We start from the raw sequence: 16,271 nt of genomic DNA on the forward strand, positions 1-16,271 counted from the left end.
CCTTGTCCCCCACCCCACTAGCCGCCTAGGCATCCCCGCCTGCAAACCTGAATCCCAACCACCTCCCACCCCACCCTACCCCCTAGACCCGGGCCCCTTTCTTCTGGCATCCAAGCTGCCCCAGATGAAGCAGGGGGATCTGGAGGGGGTGAGCTCTTTTGAGACAAAAGTCAGGGTTGGGGGGAGGTGAGAGACACTAGAGGAGACACAGGTCTGCCCTGATCTAGAAGAGACACTGGGTGCCCCATCCCCGAGAACAGACGTGGACTGCCCTGAGGGAGCTGAGTTTCAAGGGCACCTGTGTAATTTCATGTGTCCTTTACTGAGGCTCCAAGTTGAACCTGAACCAAGAAAATGTCCCGGAGATGAAAGAAGGAGCTGCGGGGAGTGGGGCGGGGGGGGGGGGGGACGGGGAAGGGGTGGGGGGGGGGAGTGAATCAGGAGGATGTCCCCAAAGACACTTGTATCAGAGCCAAGAACAAAGTCAGGAGTCATCAGGGGTTCAGGTCAACTCAGCTCAACCTCCCCGAGGTGTCCCGTGTGACAGGCTGCAGGCTGGGCAGTGCTGGGGACACAGAGAAGACCTTGCCTGAGCATGTCTGGGGATCTGTGATGTGATGGAGGCAGAACCAGGGCTGAGCGGCCCAGAAAGGATACCTGTTAGGTCCCAGGGCCTCCCAGAAGAGGTGGGGGCTGAGCCTTGGGGGCGGAATATGAATTTGGAAGATGAGAGGAAGGCTTTCCTCCACTCCCTAAGCTTGCTGGGGCCTCCCATGGACTAGACCCTTCACTGGGCAGTGCTGGGGATCCACAGTCCAGTCAGGCCAGGCCTGCCCTCAGTGAGTTCCCAGTCTGGTGGGTAAGGTAGACACCATGGACCAGAGAAGGTCAGAAAAGGCCTCAAGGAGGAAGTGGACCTTGAAGGGAATGGCATACCTGCCAGGAGGAACAGCCTGAGCAAAGGCAGGGAGGCATGAAATCGCAGGAAGGAAAATGGGAGAATGACCTATGCTTAGAAAGGCAAGGTCATGAGACACCTGGTCAGAGGGGCTGGAAAGGGAGAAACCCCCATATCCTCAAAAGTGAGGCTGGGGAGCAAGGACTTTATCCTGAGGGCGCTGGGGATCTATGAGGGCTATAGGCAGGAGTCGGACAGGGTCAACTCGGGGCATGGAAAGACCCTGAGGGGGCATGTAGGGGAACGAGCTAGGGGAGTGGGAACTTGACTGGAGGGACAAATGGGGGGAAGACACACCCCCAGGAGGCCAGACAGGAGGCTGGGATTAGGGTCTGGGGGGAGAATGTATCCTGAACCAGAGCTTCAGGGTTGGAGAGAGATCCAGGGCCAAGTGGGACGGTGCTGGGGGCTGACGGGCTGTGGGACACCTGAGGGCCTGTTCTGGTGCCTGGAGAAACAACAGGAACCCTCAGAGATGGAGAACCTGGGCGGGGTGGGGGAACGGGGGACCAAGATGGTGAAAGAAGTTTCTCAAGCAGCAGGTGGGATGGATGTGTTTGTGTCTAGAGGGATTCAGGGGAGGGCGGAAGTGTCCAGGCTCAACTCCATTCACTCTCTCCCCTCCCCAGACTTCAGCAGAACCCTCATCCCTTCTCCATAATGTGGCTTCTCACCTTCTCCTTCCTGCTGACGCCTGCAGGTGAGGTGGGCCCAGGTCAGGTCTGGGTCTGTGGGGGTGCGGTACCTCTCCGCTCCATCAGGAGCAAAGCCAGGGCCTGCGATCTGCCAGCACCCCCAGCCCTGCTCCACCCCACCCCACCCAGCCACCCGATGCTCCTGAGTGCTCACCCTACCCCAAGAACTTTCAGAAACCTGGGGCTGCTCTGGAGTCCCCAAGCCAACTGGGTCTCTCGCTGCTCCCGACAGCAAATCAGCTCTGGGGATGACACAGACCTGAGTTCAAGGTCTGGGGCGGCCCCTTCCTTGCTGTGTGACCTTGAGGAAATGACTTCACCTCTCTCCACCTAGAGTGCCTTCTCTAGAAGACAGCACCTACCCATGACCACCACGGTGAGGTTTCAATAGCACAATGTAGATAAAGCTTACAATAAGCATTCAACAAGTGTTAGCAAGGTCAAGAGCACAGACTCCAGGTTTGAATTCCAGCTCACCATTTTGCAGTTACTGAACATCTCTGCGACTCGAGATCCCCAACTGTACCGTGGACATAGGAACCGATGCCCCCAGGGCAGGATTGAATGTGGTCCTGTGTGGGGGGCAAGAGAAGGGACTTAGCCCGGGGCAGTACCCCGTGAGGGTGTTGTTAGCACTGCTGAGTCCTGGGTACATGCTACAGCTCATCTAATTCTCAAAACATCTCTGGAGGGTGGGCTCTACTGGCCTCACTTGACAGGGAAGAGGGCTGAGGCTGGAGAGGGGTGGCCACAATGTCAAGGTGACCCTGGGTAGCAGGAAAACTCCAAACCATGTTCAGCTACCACCCATGGAGAACTTAACTGTAACCTGACGCCTCTACCTGGAGAAGTTGAGGGTGGACTTTCATTATGTCCCCACGTGACCCTCGCCTCTGGGGGCCCCTTGGAGCTCCCCCCTGCTGCCAGCCTCCCCTCAGGCTTTCTCTGTGCTCTCTCCTCCCTGCCTCCCGCCTGCCGCTGCACCCAGCCAGGGCCTCCACCCTCCTCCGGCTTGGACTGGCCAGATGCAGCCTCGATGCCCAGCTGTTCAGCCCGCACCCTCTGTCCTTCTTTGCAGGACAACCCCACCCTTCCCTTGTTAAGCCCCCTGTCTACCACATCCGCATTCCCCCAACCTTGCCAGGGCCCTTGGCCCAGTTCTTGACCCTGGCAGGCAGAATGTGGGTATTTTGTCTAGCTGCGCAAATTCCTGCCCCAGTGTGGGTGTCTGTGTGTTTGGCTGTGATCTTGAGGGCTCGTATCCCCATTGCCCAGTAGCAGGTCACGGTTTTGTGACTTTGAAACATCGCTGTTTATGTCCTTGTGCATGGTACACTGCTGCAGTGCCCTGCGTGTGTGTGTGTGTGTGTGTGTGTGTGTGTGTGTGGTGGGTTTGCAAGGCCCTGTGTGTCCACATCCTGCCCACATGTGTGAACCAGGTCCCCTATGTGAAACGCAATGAGTGACCTTGAACACCAAGTGACTGACCAGGCGACAGGTCTAGAGATGGGAAAACATGTCCTGTCTTGTGCCTCTGGCTATGTCTTTGACCTCGGATGCCTAGCCCTGTGTCCTTTGTTTCCCTGGGGTGCGATCTAGTGGGGCCACATCTAAGTGTTGGCCCTCTGGGTCAGTGTCTATTACTCTGAATCCCCACAAAGTGACTTGAGGATGAATCATAGTTTTGACCTTGATTATCTTCATTTGAGCCTGGTCATATGGCTGACTTACTTTGGCTAAATTTCTGTCCAGAACCTGAACATCCACGTGCATATCTGCATAAATAAGTCTACGTGTCCTTTGTTTAAAATAAGTAGTATTGGGGCGCCTGGGTGGCGCAGTCGGTTAAGCGTCCGACTTCAGCCAGGTCACGATCTCGCGGTCCGTGAGTTCGAGCCCCGCGTCAGGCTCTGGGCTCATGGCTCAGAGCCTGGAGCCTGTTTCCGATTCTGTGTCTCCCTCTCTCTCTGCCCCTCGCCCGTTCATGCTCTGTCTCTCTCTGTCCCAAAAATAAATAAACGTTGAAAAAAATAAAATAAGTAGTATTTATTAAGCAGCTATAATAAGCCAGACATCTCTCTCTCTGTCTCTCTTATTCATTCCTTACAACAATCCCATCTTACAGATGAGGAAATGTAGGCTCAGAGAGGTCAAATAATTTGCTCAAAGGCTCACAGATCACATGGACACGGGGGTTTTACTCTAACATTCCGATATAACCACTATACTCAGACTCACGTCTGTGCACAAGTCTTTGGGGGACCGAGTGCATATCCATGTCTCTCCCCATGTACCCTTATTAAGGACCCCACCTTGTTGTCCAGCCCCTGGGTGCTAGCGTGCAAGTCTGTGACCTAGTACGTTCAGACCCACACAGGAGACTGTAAATTTAGATGTGAGCTTGTATGTCCAAATCAGTGTCTGTGCATGTGCGTGCGTGCGCGTGCGTGTGTGTGTGTGTGTGTATCCACATGCACACCCACACTGGAACTGTCCAGACTCATATATACCTAGGAATCTCTGTGCTGTGATCCTTGAAACTGCCTTCTGGTCCTTCCCCACATACCCGCTCTCCCAGAATCCTGTAGTAAACGGGTGAGGGCGAAGGGCAAGGGGACAGTCCTGGAGAAAACAAGCAGCAGTTGTCAAAGCCTGAGAGAAGACAGTACTTGAAATTCAAAGACGGGGACGTCCTAAGACATTGGGGGAAAGCACAGGTGAGAAGTACATACTATGGGCAGGGTGTCAGCAAGGTGCGACAAGGGAAAAGACTGTGTTGTGAGGGATCCTCCTCTGCTTCCTCTCCCAGCGGCCCAGCGCCACTCCGCCAAGACGCTGAAAGGTGAGGCGCGTGAGCCCCACTCCCAGCCGAGGCAAGCGGCCCTCTTGGAGCGTGGACGCTTTAACTGCGGTGTTTCCCTCACTCTGCACGCCGGATGCTGTCTGCTGCCCACCGCCACACCGGGTATGAAGGCAGGGCTCAGGGTCCTGAGGGGCAGGATGCCAAGGGCCTAAGGGTCTGAGAATCTTGGATTCTGAGAAGGAGAGAGCTGGAGCCTGGGGGCTGAGTTCCAAGTGTGCGCACCTCCGTGGCCCCGGAGGGGCAGGGGCTAGAACTATTGGCTTCAGCGCCTCGGACACAGAGGGTAATGGCATCTCCAGATTCCCCGAGGGGTGAAGGACCCCAGCCAGCCGGCTCTTCGGTCTTTCTGTCCGCTCCTCACTGCCCTTGCGGATAATCACCCGCGCACGCGCACAGCTTCATGAGCGTGCACCTAGGCGAGCACAATCTGCGCAAGCGCGATGGCCCGGAAGTGCTGTGGACTGTGGCCCGCCTCGTCCCACACCCGCGCCACGAAGCGCGCAGCCATCGCCACGACGTCATGTTGCTACGTCTAACCCGGCCCACGTGCCTCTCCCCGCAAGTGCGTCCCGTGGCGCTGCCCACGCGTTGTCCCCAACCAGGCGAGGCCTGCGTGGTGTCCGGCTGGGGCCTGGTGGCTGATGACAAGCCTGGGACCAAAGGGAGCGCAAGGTCACAAGGTGCGTGAAAGGATGGCTCTGGGTGTCAGGCCTCCAGGGACCCTATTCTCCAGGGTTCGTGGGTGAAGGACACAAGGGCCTGAAAGTATGGACTCACTCCAAGCCCACTGTCGTCCCCAGTGAGTCTCCCAGATCCGCTGCATTGTGCCAACATCAGTGTTATCCCGGCCACATCTTGTAGCAAGGACTACCCAGGGCGCCTTATGAGCACTATGGTGTGTGCAGGAGTAGAAGGCGGAGGCACGGACTCCTGTGAGGTCAGAGCCATGGGGGAGGGGAACAGGCTTGGGTGTTGGGATGGGGTCGGGTTGTGCTTGCTTTGGGCCAGAGAAGATGCTAGGGATAGATGTGGGGGTGGAGAAGGAAGAGCAGTTAGAACGGGGCTGGAGTTGGAGATGGGGTTGGAGATGCGGGTAGGGGTGCGTTGTATTTGGGGTGGATGATGTGGTGGTTGGTTTGGAATGGCCTGGCTGTGATTTGAGAATAGGAATGGGCTTGGTTTGATTTTAGAAGGAAAATACGTTGGGTTGAAATGCGGATGGGGTAAGTTTTGTCTGGGATGTGAAAGCCGTAACAGCTGGGATTGGCCGTGTTGGCAGTAAGGATGGACATAGGCCTGGTTTGAATGGAGACGACGTGGGGGTTGGGTTGGGTTGGCTCTACATGGCGGGGATTGAACATGGATTGGCTGAGTTGTATTGACTTGTGTTAGGTTGGGGTTGAGTTGGATTAGATTGGGTTAAACTGGGTTGTATTGAGTTGAGTTGGAGAGGGATTGCATGGGGTGGGGTCGGATTGGGTTTTGACTGAGATGGTGCCCGGTGATTAGGATAAGGATGGGCGCACTGGATCCAGAAGTTTCCCACTCAAACTTTCTCTTCCCCACACAGGGTGACTCTGGGGAACCCCACACAGCGTGGCTGGTCTGTGGGGGAGTCCTGCAGGGAATCGTGTCCTGGGGTGACGTCCCCTGTGACACTACGAACAAGCCTGGTGTTTATACCAAAGTCTGCAGCTACTTGCGGTGGATCAGGGACACCAGGAAGAGGAACTGACTGTTTTGGTCTACCACCTGTGTCTCTGACTGAGCAGAAACTCCTGTAGCTGGCCAGCCACCCTACCCTGACCTGGGACAGAACTGAGCCATCCCTTAACACCCCATCTGTCCAAGACGCACATGTTGGCCAAGGATTTGTCCCATGTCAAGCCAGAGCTGGTGCTCAAGGTCACCTGTTTAAACACTGAGATAACAGTGCTGATGCAAGTTTCTCTGTAGGAGTTGCTGTGACTTTCTTCTGGGGATGAAGGGAAGTGGGAGCCAGAGACTGGGTGGGGAACCCAAGGCCACTGTACGTTGCTCCATTTCACTCGCTGCCCTGATGCCTAGGTGCAAAGAAATAGCTTGAAGCAGGGCTCTTCATTCACATACACACAGGATTAGCTGTGCAGTCTTGAGGAAAAGACTCGATGCCACTCAGCTCCGGTTCCCCCAGGTGTGAAACAGAGATCTTCATGTTGCTTACCTCACAGCGTTGTAAGGATTAAATGAGGAAGGTTATATGAACTCATTCCAATAGTGCCTGGCACAGGGCAAATATATCTCTGGACCCCAGCACACGCTAGATGATCAAGAATGACTTCATTTTCTTCGAGATTCAGTTGTGGGCCTCCTGGCAGCCAGGCAAAAAGGCAAATGCTCTCCTTTTCCTTAGGCAGTCTCCCGACATGCAGCGGAGGCTGGGCTGCCCTGTGGCCTACTTTGATTTTGCTGAAGAGCTCAGAGAATGTGCCAGAAGCCCATGAGTTTACCATTGAGGTTGCAGAAATCTCGTTCCTGATTCTCAACAGAGATTCCTCCCAAAATGTGGTCTTCAAGGTCACTGAATGTTGAACCACATAAACCTGGCTCTTGAGATCTAAATATTCTACCGGGGGAAGGGGAATTACAGTTTGTAGAGAGGTCTCTCTTGACCTTGGGAGGCAGATAATCTGGAATTCCTGGGACTTTAAAGGACCTAAACTTGAGCGTCCAGGCTTGGATGCTCAGGGAGTAGTGGTGGGGTGTGATGAGATCCCAATGTTGTTCTGGGGGGGGGGGACATTGGATTTTGGAATGCTTAGGGGACTTATTTAGGGAGACCACTGACACCTCGTTTCTGGATCTGGGGGCACTAGGCTCGTGGTGGTAGGTACCCTGAGATTTTATTCGGAGAGAAACAATAAATGGATTTGGACCTAGATCCTGAGTCTGGGAGTGCAAGAATCAGGGTGTTCTGAAAGCCTTACATTTCGGAGGCAGCTGAAGCCGGGAAACTGGCGTGTTGGCTCCAAGTGGTGCGGGGAGAAGGGAATCGGAGCCCCTCAGCTGGTGTCTGAGGACACCCTGGGTCTTCAGGTGTGTGACCTTCCTTGGGGTTCAGGTATATATCGGACTTTGTATTGGAGGTCATTGATTCCTCCGTGCTCCTGTTTCTTCTCACCCCCCCCCAACTCCCCTCACCGGCTCTGTCTCCAAGAGCAGGGGCCCAGGAGCTCCAGGCCCTGCCCTGTCTGGCCTCAGGCCCCAGGAATGCTTCCAGCACAATCAGGGCCCGCAGAACAACAGGTGCTTGCTCTCCCGCCCCTTCCACAGCTCTGGGGTGGGAGGAGGTGTCCAGCCCCCAGGAGGCAGCGGGGGCAGGGCCTTGGCCAGCATCTGGATGCCAGCAGGGCAGGGGCGGGTCCTCAGGGTGGGGAGGGGGTGGATGAAGGCTTTAAAATGCTCCTTGGGGAGGCTCCTGAGCTCCAAGCTCACCACCTGCCTGCCTGTGGTCACCATGTGGTTCCTGGTTCTGTGCCTTGCCCTGTCCCTGGCGGGGGCTGGTGAGACAGAGGGATGGGAGGGGGAGGGGGAGAGTGGACCCCACTTTCATGCTGCCCTCACCCCCAATAACTTCTTCCTCTCCCACAGTCCATCCCAGGCCGGGTCCCAGGCTCTCTCCCAGCCCCTCTTCTGTGGTCACAGTTCCCACTATTGTGCTAGGTCCTGCTCCCTCCCGGGAACCCCCCAAATTTTCTCCTCCTCCCCACTCCGACCCCTGCCCTGAGCCACTTTACCAAAGGGGCAGAGGCTGGGCCATCTGTCTCTCTCTTTGGGGGACTCCTGCTCTTGCAAGGAGTGCCCCCAGTCCCAGCAGATCCTGGGACCCCCGACAGCCCCCTTCTAGTCCTTAGTGGTTCTCTGTCTGTAGCTCCTGAGTCCCCACATCCTTCCATACCCTGGTGACTTTTCCCATCCAGCTGTCAGCTCTCAGCTGGGTCCTCCAGTCCCTGGCATCTGGTTTCCCTCAAATCTTCCCGAGACTCCCTAAATTCCATCAGACACCTATACTTCTCCCCAAACAGACTCTATGACTCCGGGTGGACCCGCTTCCCCTCCTGGTATGAGGATTCTACAGATGTCTCTTCCTTCCCCACCTCTTTGCCGCTGAACCCCAGTCCAGCACCCCCAGCCTTCTCCCTGAGGAAGAACACCCAGAACCCCTAACCACACACTCCTTTCCTTGTGGAATTTCCTTCTCCAGCCCACGCTCCAGCCCTCCCCAAATGCACCCCTCCTGTGCAACTCTGGTTTTCTCCAGGATCCCAAGTACCTTCAGAGCCCAGCTGTCCTCCCCTACCTCCCACAGGACCCCAAAATGTGATTCTAAAACCCCACACCAAGTGGGGACGCAGGGAGGACCCACAGCTGCTTGGCCCCAACACATCTCCACCTTCCTTCCTCTCCAACACCACCCCCAGGAGAAGAACCCCAGATCCCTCCAACACCCTCAGACCGTGACCCCAATCTCCGTGAGAATCACCCAATCCCAGAAGAACTATCATCTGGCTCTCCCTTCTCCTGAGCCCCATCCCAGTCCTGACCCCAACCCTAGTTCCAGGACCCCAGACCCCCAGAGGACCCTCTCCCAGTCCCAGCCAAGAGGCACCAAATCACCCCTGTATCGCCTGACCCCCACACCACATGCTGCCCCAGATGCTGCCTTCTTGTCTCCTGCCTGATCCCTGTGGTTGGCTCTGCTCTCAGCAGTCTCCCCCGCCAGGACCCCGCCACCAACCCACCATCCCAGGGCAGGCTCCAGACTTCCAGGCCCTTCCCATACCCCTTGCCCGTCTCCCCAGACCTCCAGCCCTGCTCCTCTGGACCCGTGTCCCCCCAGCCCCACCGCACAGCCCTCTCTCCTAGCCCAGGCCTTCCTGGTGCCACCTCCCCACCTGCTCTGACCCGGCACCCTCTCTACAGGTGCTGCGCCCCCCATCCAGTCCCGGATCATAGGAGGCTGGGACTGTAAGAAGAATTCCCAGCCCTGGCAGGCAGCTTTGTACCATTACAGCAAATTCCAGTGCGGGGGCGTCCTGGTGCACCCCCAGTGGGTGCTCACAGCTGCCCACTGCATAAATGAGTGAGTGGGGGCAGAGGGTCTGGGGGGGGGTGGTCTGTGCTCCCACAGGAATAAACAGTGGGCACTGTCCCGGGTTAACCTCAGGGGAGGCTGGAGGACTGAGAGAAAGAAAGACATTCCTGGTCTAGGTCATGGAGAGTGGCAGGGACCACCCCAGGAAAGCCCTCCACTGGTACCTGTGTCTTTTCATCTCTCCTTGTAAATGTCTTCCTGTGTCTCCCCCTCCTGCCTCCCTGTGTCTCTCCGTAACTGGCTCTGTTGCGTGTCTGTCTGTATGACTAAGATTCTTCTCGGTCTCCCTCTCTTTGGTCTCAGCGCCTCCACGTCTCTCCAGGTCTCTGTCCATCTCTGGGTCCCTCTGCCGCATCCCTGTCACTGTATGTCTCACTCTCCACCTCTGCCCCTGGGTCTCTGCCTCACTCCCAGTGCTGCTGAGCACCCCCCAGGATGGGACCCCAGAAAGAGGAAGGGATTATCCCCATACGTCTCTGTGTGAGGGGTCTTCTCACGTGCTCAGCCCCTCCCTCCAGGACAATGATCCACTCCAGGGGGACACAGGGAAGGGCTGGTTTCAGCTAGAGCCTAATGGGAGCCCTGGAGGAAGGAGGAGGAGAAAGAGGAGGAGGAGGGGGAGAAGGAGGAGGAAGGGTGGGAAGGTCTGGGGAGGGAGGGGGACGCCGTCCTTGGGCTGGGGGCCAGGCCACCCGCTCCTGGGGAGCCAGCTCCACAGCCCCCGCTGCAGCTGAGCAGGTCCCAGGCCCTCCCCCCACTCCCATGCTCCCTTCCTGTTCTCTCTCGTTCCCGCCCCCCCCCCCACTGCCTGTGTTCCTCACTCTCTCCCTTTGCTTCCTCTTCCCTCAGTCACGTTGCCTGCTGCCCCTGCTCCTTCCAAGTCTGTTCCTTCACTTCTTCTTCTTCCCCGGGACCCTTCCTTCTGTCTCTGTCTCCTTTGGGCTCTGTTTCTGTCTTCCCTCTGCCTCTCATTCCCTCTCTCCTTTTCTGCTCTCTCCTTTTCACTCTCACTGTCTTTGTCTCTGGCTTTGATCTTGTCACATCCTTCTGTCTTTCACTCACTGTCTTTTCTTCAGAGCTCTTTACCTTCCCAACTGTCTCTCTCTCCATGGTTACTCCTTGTTTCTCTCTCTCTCTGCCCACGACACCCCCCCCAGGCTCCCCATCGCCCTTTCCCCCTCCTCTCTCCTCATTCCCTGGGGCCCCCTCTCTCCCCAGCAATTATCAGCTGTGGCTGGGTCGCTACAACCTGTTTGAGCACGAAGACACAGCCCAGTTTGTCCAGGTCAGTGGTAGCTTCCCCCACCCTGGATTCAACCTGAGTCTCCTGGAGAACCACACCCGCCTCCCGGGAGAGGACTACAGCCACGACCTCATGCTGCTCCGCCTGGCAGAGCCCGCCCAGATAACCGATGCTGTCAGGGTCCTGGACCTGCCCACCCAGGAACCCCAAGTGGGGAGCACCTGCTACGCCTCCGGCTGGGGCAGCATCGAACCAGATGAGTGTATGCCGGGGCCAGACCCTGCAGCCTGGAGCCCAGACCCTTGGGTGTAGGGAGGAGGGGCTGGGGACCCGGACTCCAGGCTCTGAGGGAGGAGGGGCCGAGGAGCCACTTGGGGTCTTTTCATCTCTGTTCGGTAGTCACATACCCAGACGATCTCCAGTGCGTGGACCTCAAACTCCTGTCCAACGATGTGTGTGCCAAAGCCCACTCCCAGAAGGTGACAGAGTTCATGCTGTGTGCTGGATACTTGGAGGGCGGCAAGGACACCTGTGTGGTGAGCCAGTCTGTCCCCCCTTCCCCTCCCTCCTGGGCCTCAAGGTGCTGGGGGAGGGGACTCGGGCTCTGGACTGCTGCTGAGAGCTAACTGGGCATCTGTCTCCGCGGCTTCCGGACTGTATCTCCCCCCAACCAAGCCTCAGCGCCCTCTCCCTGACCCCTTTCCTTCCCACACCCCCATCCTGGTATCACAGGCACCTCCCTCCACCACATCAGAGTTCACCTGTCCCTCCCTCGTATTTACTGTCTAGTCAGAGAAAGCTGTTTGGGAGAGGTGACATCAGAGGGGAGTCCTGAAGGTAGAAGGGTCCGGTAGATGGATTCCGCTCCTCTCCCACTGACCTGTCGGCTGGGACTGTTCTGGACCCTGCCCCCTGTGCAGAAACTGAACCCTGAAGTCCCATCCCCGCTGGCCATGACTCCAGCCGCTGTCTCCTCTGTTGGAATCCCGCCGGCCCTCTGGCAGTGGACTGTGGAGAGAGCCGTGTCCTCTCCCGGGGCTGGGGAGTCACCGTCTCGAGCTCTGTGAGCCCAGGTGTGAGAGCTGGGGCTCCACAGGCAGAACCCCGCCCGCCACGGCTGACCTTTGTCATTCTCTCCCCCTTGTGCTGCAGGGGGACTCCGGGGGGCCACTGATCTGCAATGGCATGTTTCAAGGAATCACGTCCTGGGGCCACATCCCATGTGGCAGCCCCAATATGCCTGCTGTCTTCACCAAAGTGATTTCGCACCTGGAGTGGATCAGAGAAACCATGACAGCCAACCCTTGAATGCCCCCATCGTGTTTCCTACCCCAGTAAACTCAATACGCATCAGATTCACCTCACGTTTGCTGTCCTCTGGCCCTCCAGGCCCTGCGCACCTGGAAGCTGGGGACCCACCCCGCCCAGTCTAGAGCCCAGTCCTCTCAGTCTGTCGCCAGGAAGCTTATGAGCTGGGGGAAAGGAAGGAGTAAAGACAGGTGTAGACAAACCGGCACAGAGAGAGGCTCAGACCCTAAAGGGCCAGGCAGGGACTCATGGGCGGTTCGCACGCCGGTTCACACACGCTGGGCCCGACCCCGCCCTGGGGAGAGAGGACGCCACGGAGGGTCACACGTGGAGGTTGTGAGGCACCCAGGTTTTATTGTGGCAGAGAAGTCCGGAAGTGGGGGGGAGGGGAATGTGTTTGCAGGCCACGCCTTTCCGGGGAGGGGCCTGTTCCGCAGAAGGGCGGAGCTACATCCAGAGGCGGTGAGCGTTGTGACGGGCCCGGGGTCCCGACTGGGTATCCGGGGGCGGGGCTCCCCCTCTGAGGGGTAGGTGTCGAGACCGTGGAGTGCAACTTCGGGGCGTGGCCTAAGAGGGCCAACCATCCAGGGGCGGGTCCTAGCTAGGCCCAGGGGCGGGGCCACGCCAGCCGGTTGCGCGGCACGCCGCGCACAGAACTGAAGGGGGCGGTGTCGCGCTGTAGGAGCGAAGGCAGGTTGAGGACTCCGTGGGCGGGAACAGAGCCGAAAAGGGAAACCCCAAGCTCGAGGGGTGGGGGTTTGTCGCCTGTCCTCAGAAGGCACGGCCTGTTCTTTGGCAGCGGGGCCACGACGGAGGGGGCGGGCCCGGTAGGTTGGCTGCGGTTACCGGTCAGTTTCCTGCGAAGCTCGGGTGCAACTGTTTAGAGAGGCTCGAGGGGGCGCCCCTCGGGGGTGAGTGCACTGGACAGGTCCCGGCTGGGCTTGCGGTCCGCGTCGGACTGCAGTTCGGACGCGCGTCTCCGAGCGTTCTGCTGCGAGACCCACCGACGGCAGCTCAGACGCCGCTCCATGAAGGGCGAACTTCTGCCCCACATGCCCAAGTGGTTTAAGTAGTTCAGCACTCCTGGGGGCCGGGGGCTGGTGAGCGGCTGAACGCCGAGCCCCGCCGCAGGCCCCGCGCCACCCCTCGAGGCGGCCTCCCCTCCGGTCCGCCCTTATCCGGCCCCAGGCCCTGCCCCGAGTTCTCTCCCGGGCCCCGACCCCTGCCCTACCGAGGCACCGCCCCTTTCTCCCGAGGTCCCGCCCTCACCGGCCAACAGCATCAAGGCGCCGGCGCCCCAGCACAGGTAGGTGGTCACCAGGTAGGATACCTGTGGCCTCGGGTGTAGCGTCTCACAGTTGACTACAAAGAGCGTCAGACTGAGAACGATCAGGAACCCTGCACTGGGGTGGGGCCGGAGAGACGGACACAAAGGCTGGACAGGAACCCCAGGATACCCCCATAAAGAGAAGAGAGACAGAGACAGCCTCTCCCCTCCCACCCTCCGTGACAAGCAGGTGTGTGTGCGTACACAGGCACACAAACTCCTGTGCAGACACAAAGACACCCGGAGAGAAGCAGAAAGAAAAAGAGGGAAGCAGGAAGGAGAGACAGATGCCCCCGACACTCCCCCCGACTGAGAAATTTAAAAATAGAGCTGAAAGAGTGGGGCAGAGATCCCAAGAGACGTTCAAAGACAGAGTCAGCAGGGCAGAAATCTTGAGATACACCTCCCCAGAGCCAAAAAGAGAGTCCTGGGGCAAGACACTGGGGGTATCTTCCCTTCCCCCAGGCCGACCCTTACCAGTGCTGAAGCTGAGAAAACCGAAGACAAGGTCGATCTTAGTAAGGCGTCGGCAGACTGGCCGGAAGGAGAGGCACATGAAGGGGAGGAGGATGAGACACAGGGTCAGGGCCAGCATCATGAAGCCCATGCTCATATGGATGAGAACTGCAGGGAGAGGAAATGCTGCAGAGTCATCCCCAGATGCTCTCCAAGGTCACCCTCCAAACTCACCCTACCGACAGCCCATGGGCAGCCCAACAGACACCCCCAAAGTTTGGCTGCAGACAACCTCAACATCACCCCACTTCCACCGCCAAAGTCCCTTCTAAGAAATCCTAAAATCTCTCTCTCTCAGAGTCACCCCCAGGCACCTGTAAAGTCAAAATCATCCCCAATGATACCCTCAAAGTTGTCCCAATCACCCCCCACCTGCTCCAAAGTCCACCCTCGTAATCAACCCCACCCATACTTCCAAGGTGACCCCACAGATGACCCTTAAGCCATCCCCACTCACATCCTCAAAGTCACCCCACAGAATCATCTCAATCTTTTCTAGAGTCATCCCCACAGACACCTCCAAAGTCATCCCACTCATACTCCCAGAAGGCATCCCACAGCATCTCACAGTAATGCCCTCAGTATCACACCCAGACACTCCCAATAGCACCCTCAAAATTGTCCAAGACACTTTAGTTCCCCTGGTCTCCAAAGACACCCTGCTTCTGCTCAGGCGTCTCCCATTCACATCCCAAGGTCCTCTAGTGATCCCATTTTTACACCCAGAACCTCCCCCCATCATCACCCCCATTCACACCGCAGAGCCCTCCCACAGACATTCTCCAAATCACCCACCTCGATCCCCAGAGCGTACACACTCTGATGTACACACGAGAAAAACTTCCAGATACTTGAAAACCACAGAACCACACTCAGTTTCAGTGAATATTTATCCAATGTACATTTCAGAACAAGAGTTTTGGCCCCTTCTGAGAATTACATCTCTTTTTAGCCCTTCTCTACATTGCCTACTTTTGAACAGTGCAAGACTGTCTCAGCCAAATGAGCTAAGACTCCATCCGCTTTGTTTCTGGCAAACTGCGTATCTCTAACACATAACCAGAGAGCAAAAGCTGGGACATATATACAGAATAGCAATAGTGCTCTGGGGATCAATCACATAATCCTGGTTGAGGGATTCTCATGACATACCCTGCTTTCTGGGGGCCACCAAAATAGTCCTATGACTCCACCTGAGTCAATCACAGTGCCCCATGCCCCAGACCACGGTGATTGGCCCAAAGATGGGCATATGACCAAAATCAACCAGTCAAGCTCTGCCCTGGGACTTTCTCTGACTGAAGCTGCCAAGAGCTCTCGTTCCTCTAGTCAGGAGGTTTATGAGCTTGGAGCTTCCTGGCCTTGGACCTAGCCTCATGGGGGATAGGAGATCTGATAGGGTAAAACTAAGAAAGGAAAGCAGACGAGAGGAGAAAGGGAGTTGAGATGACATTCAAGTCCCTGGCTCTTGTCAACCCAGAGATGAGCCCACTTTGTGGTTTGGTCAGAAGTAGACATTTGTGGCTTACCTCTCCGACTCACCCTCCTGCCTGTTCCCCACTCTCAGCCCCAGTTATAAGCTCATCAGTGCATTGCATCTCTCTGGCCGCTATACTTGGTTTGAGGTGCTCATGTGACCCAGCCACACAAGACTTTTGCAGGAACGTTCTGTGTTCTTTTTCCTGCCAGGCTTGAGCCCACATTGTTAGCAGTTCTGCCAGCTGTTTGCCTTCTCTCAGATCCATTGCCCATGCTTCCCTATTCTGTGTTGCAAAGACTACATTTCCCAACCTCCTTTGATCACTGGCTTATCAGTACGTTTGGCTAATGGGAGGCATTGGCAGAAGACTGGCTCTGGAAGACGAGAACAACCCAGTGTATTTATTTCCCTCCCCCCAACCCCCACCTCAGCTGGTGTCTTTAGCAGTAGATTCATTTTTTTTTTTTTCTGTGATTCTAGCCACCTCTAAGCAAATAGCACTACGAGTCTCTGCCTTCCCGATGGCTCCAGCTTCCAGGCTCTGGTAATACCACCTCTTTTCTTTGTTCTTCTGGGCTAAAGGGTGCAGCAGCTTCTTGAGTTGCTAATGTCTGCTTTGCCTCACCATTACCTACTCAGCTTCTCAGCTACTCTGTTACCCATGAAATCAATCCCCTACATTTACTACCCTCTAAAGCACCTAGAATGATTTATTTTCCTAACTAGATCCTGACTTGCCACTAGGGG

At 56.8% G+C, this 16,271-nt stretch overlaps 2 protein-coding genes across 2 annotated transcripts; both read left to right on the forward strand.

The window, feature by feature from the left end:
- Positions 1-873: 873 nt before the first annotated feature.
- KLK15 (kallikrein related peptidase 15) lies at positions 874-6,251 on the forward strand. The gene is given in 7 exon segments (XM_047079080.1): positions 874-887; positions 1,588-1,658; positions 4,463-4,573; positions 4,576-4,618; positions 4,913-5,196; positions 5,317-5,453; positions 6,087-6,251. Coding segments are annotated over 7 exon segments (825 nt in total).
- A 1,759-nt stretch (positions 6,252-8,010) lies between these two features.
- KLK1 (kallikrein 1) lies at positions 8,011-12,201 on the forward strand. The gene is made up of 5 exons (XM_047079135.1): positions 8,011-8,058; positions 9,479-9,638; positions 10,869-11,155; positions 11,293-11,429; positions 12,046-12,201. The coding sequence occupies exons 1-5, from the start codon at positions 8,013-8,015 to the stop codon at positions 12,199-12,201; spliced, it is 786 nt and encodes a 261-aa protein (XP_046935091.1). The 5' UTR covers positions 8,011-8,012.
- Positions 12,202-16,271: the final 4,070 nt, after the last annotated feature.

Source organism: Lynx rufus, unplaced genomic scaffold (genome assembly GCF_022079265.1).
Source record: "Lynx rufus isolate CCGP_SWC_20201006 ecotype Redwood Valley unplaced genomic scaffold, mLynRuf1.p SCAF_16, whole genome shotgun sequence".
Lineage (NCBI taxonomy): Eukaryota > Metazoa > Chordata > Mammalia > Carnivora > Felidae > Lynx > Lynx rufus.

Bases quoted from the DNA above. Each gene is read 5' to 3' on its own strand.
- KLK1 (XM_047079135.1), top strand. From the start codon at position 8,013: ATGTGGTTCCTGGTTCTGTGCCTTGCCCTGTCCCTGGCGGGGGCTG. The intron at 8,059-9,478 runs GTGAGACAGAGG...CCCTCTCTACAG, and splicing joins CCTGTCCCTGGCGGGGGCTG to GTGCTGCGCCCCCCATCCAG. The intron at 11,156-11,292 runs GTATGCCGGGGC...TCTGTTCGGTAG, and splicing joins CAGCATCGAACCAGATGAGT to TCACATACCCAGACGATCTC.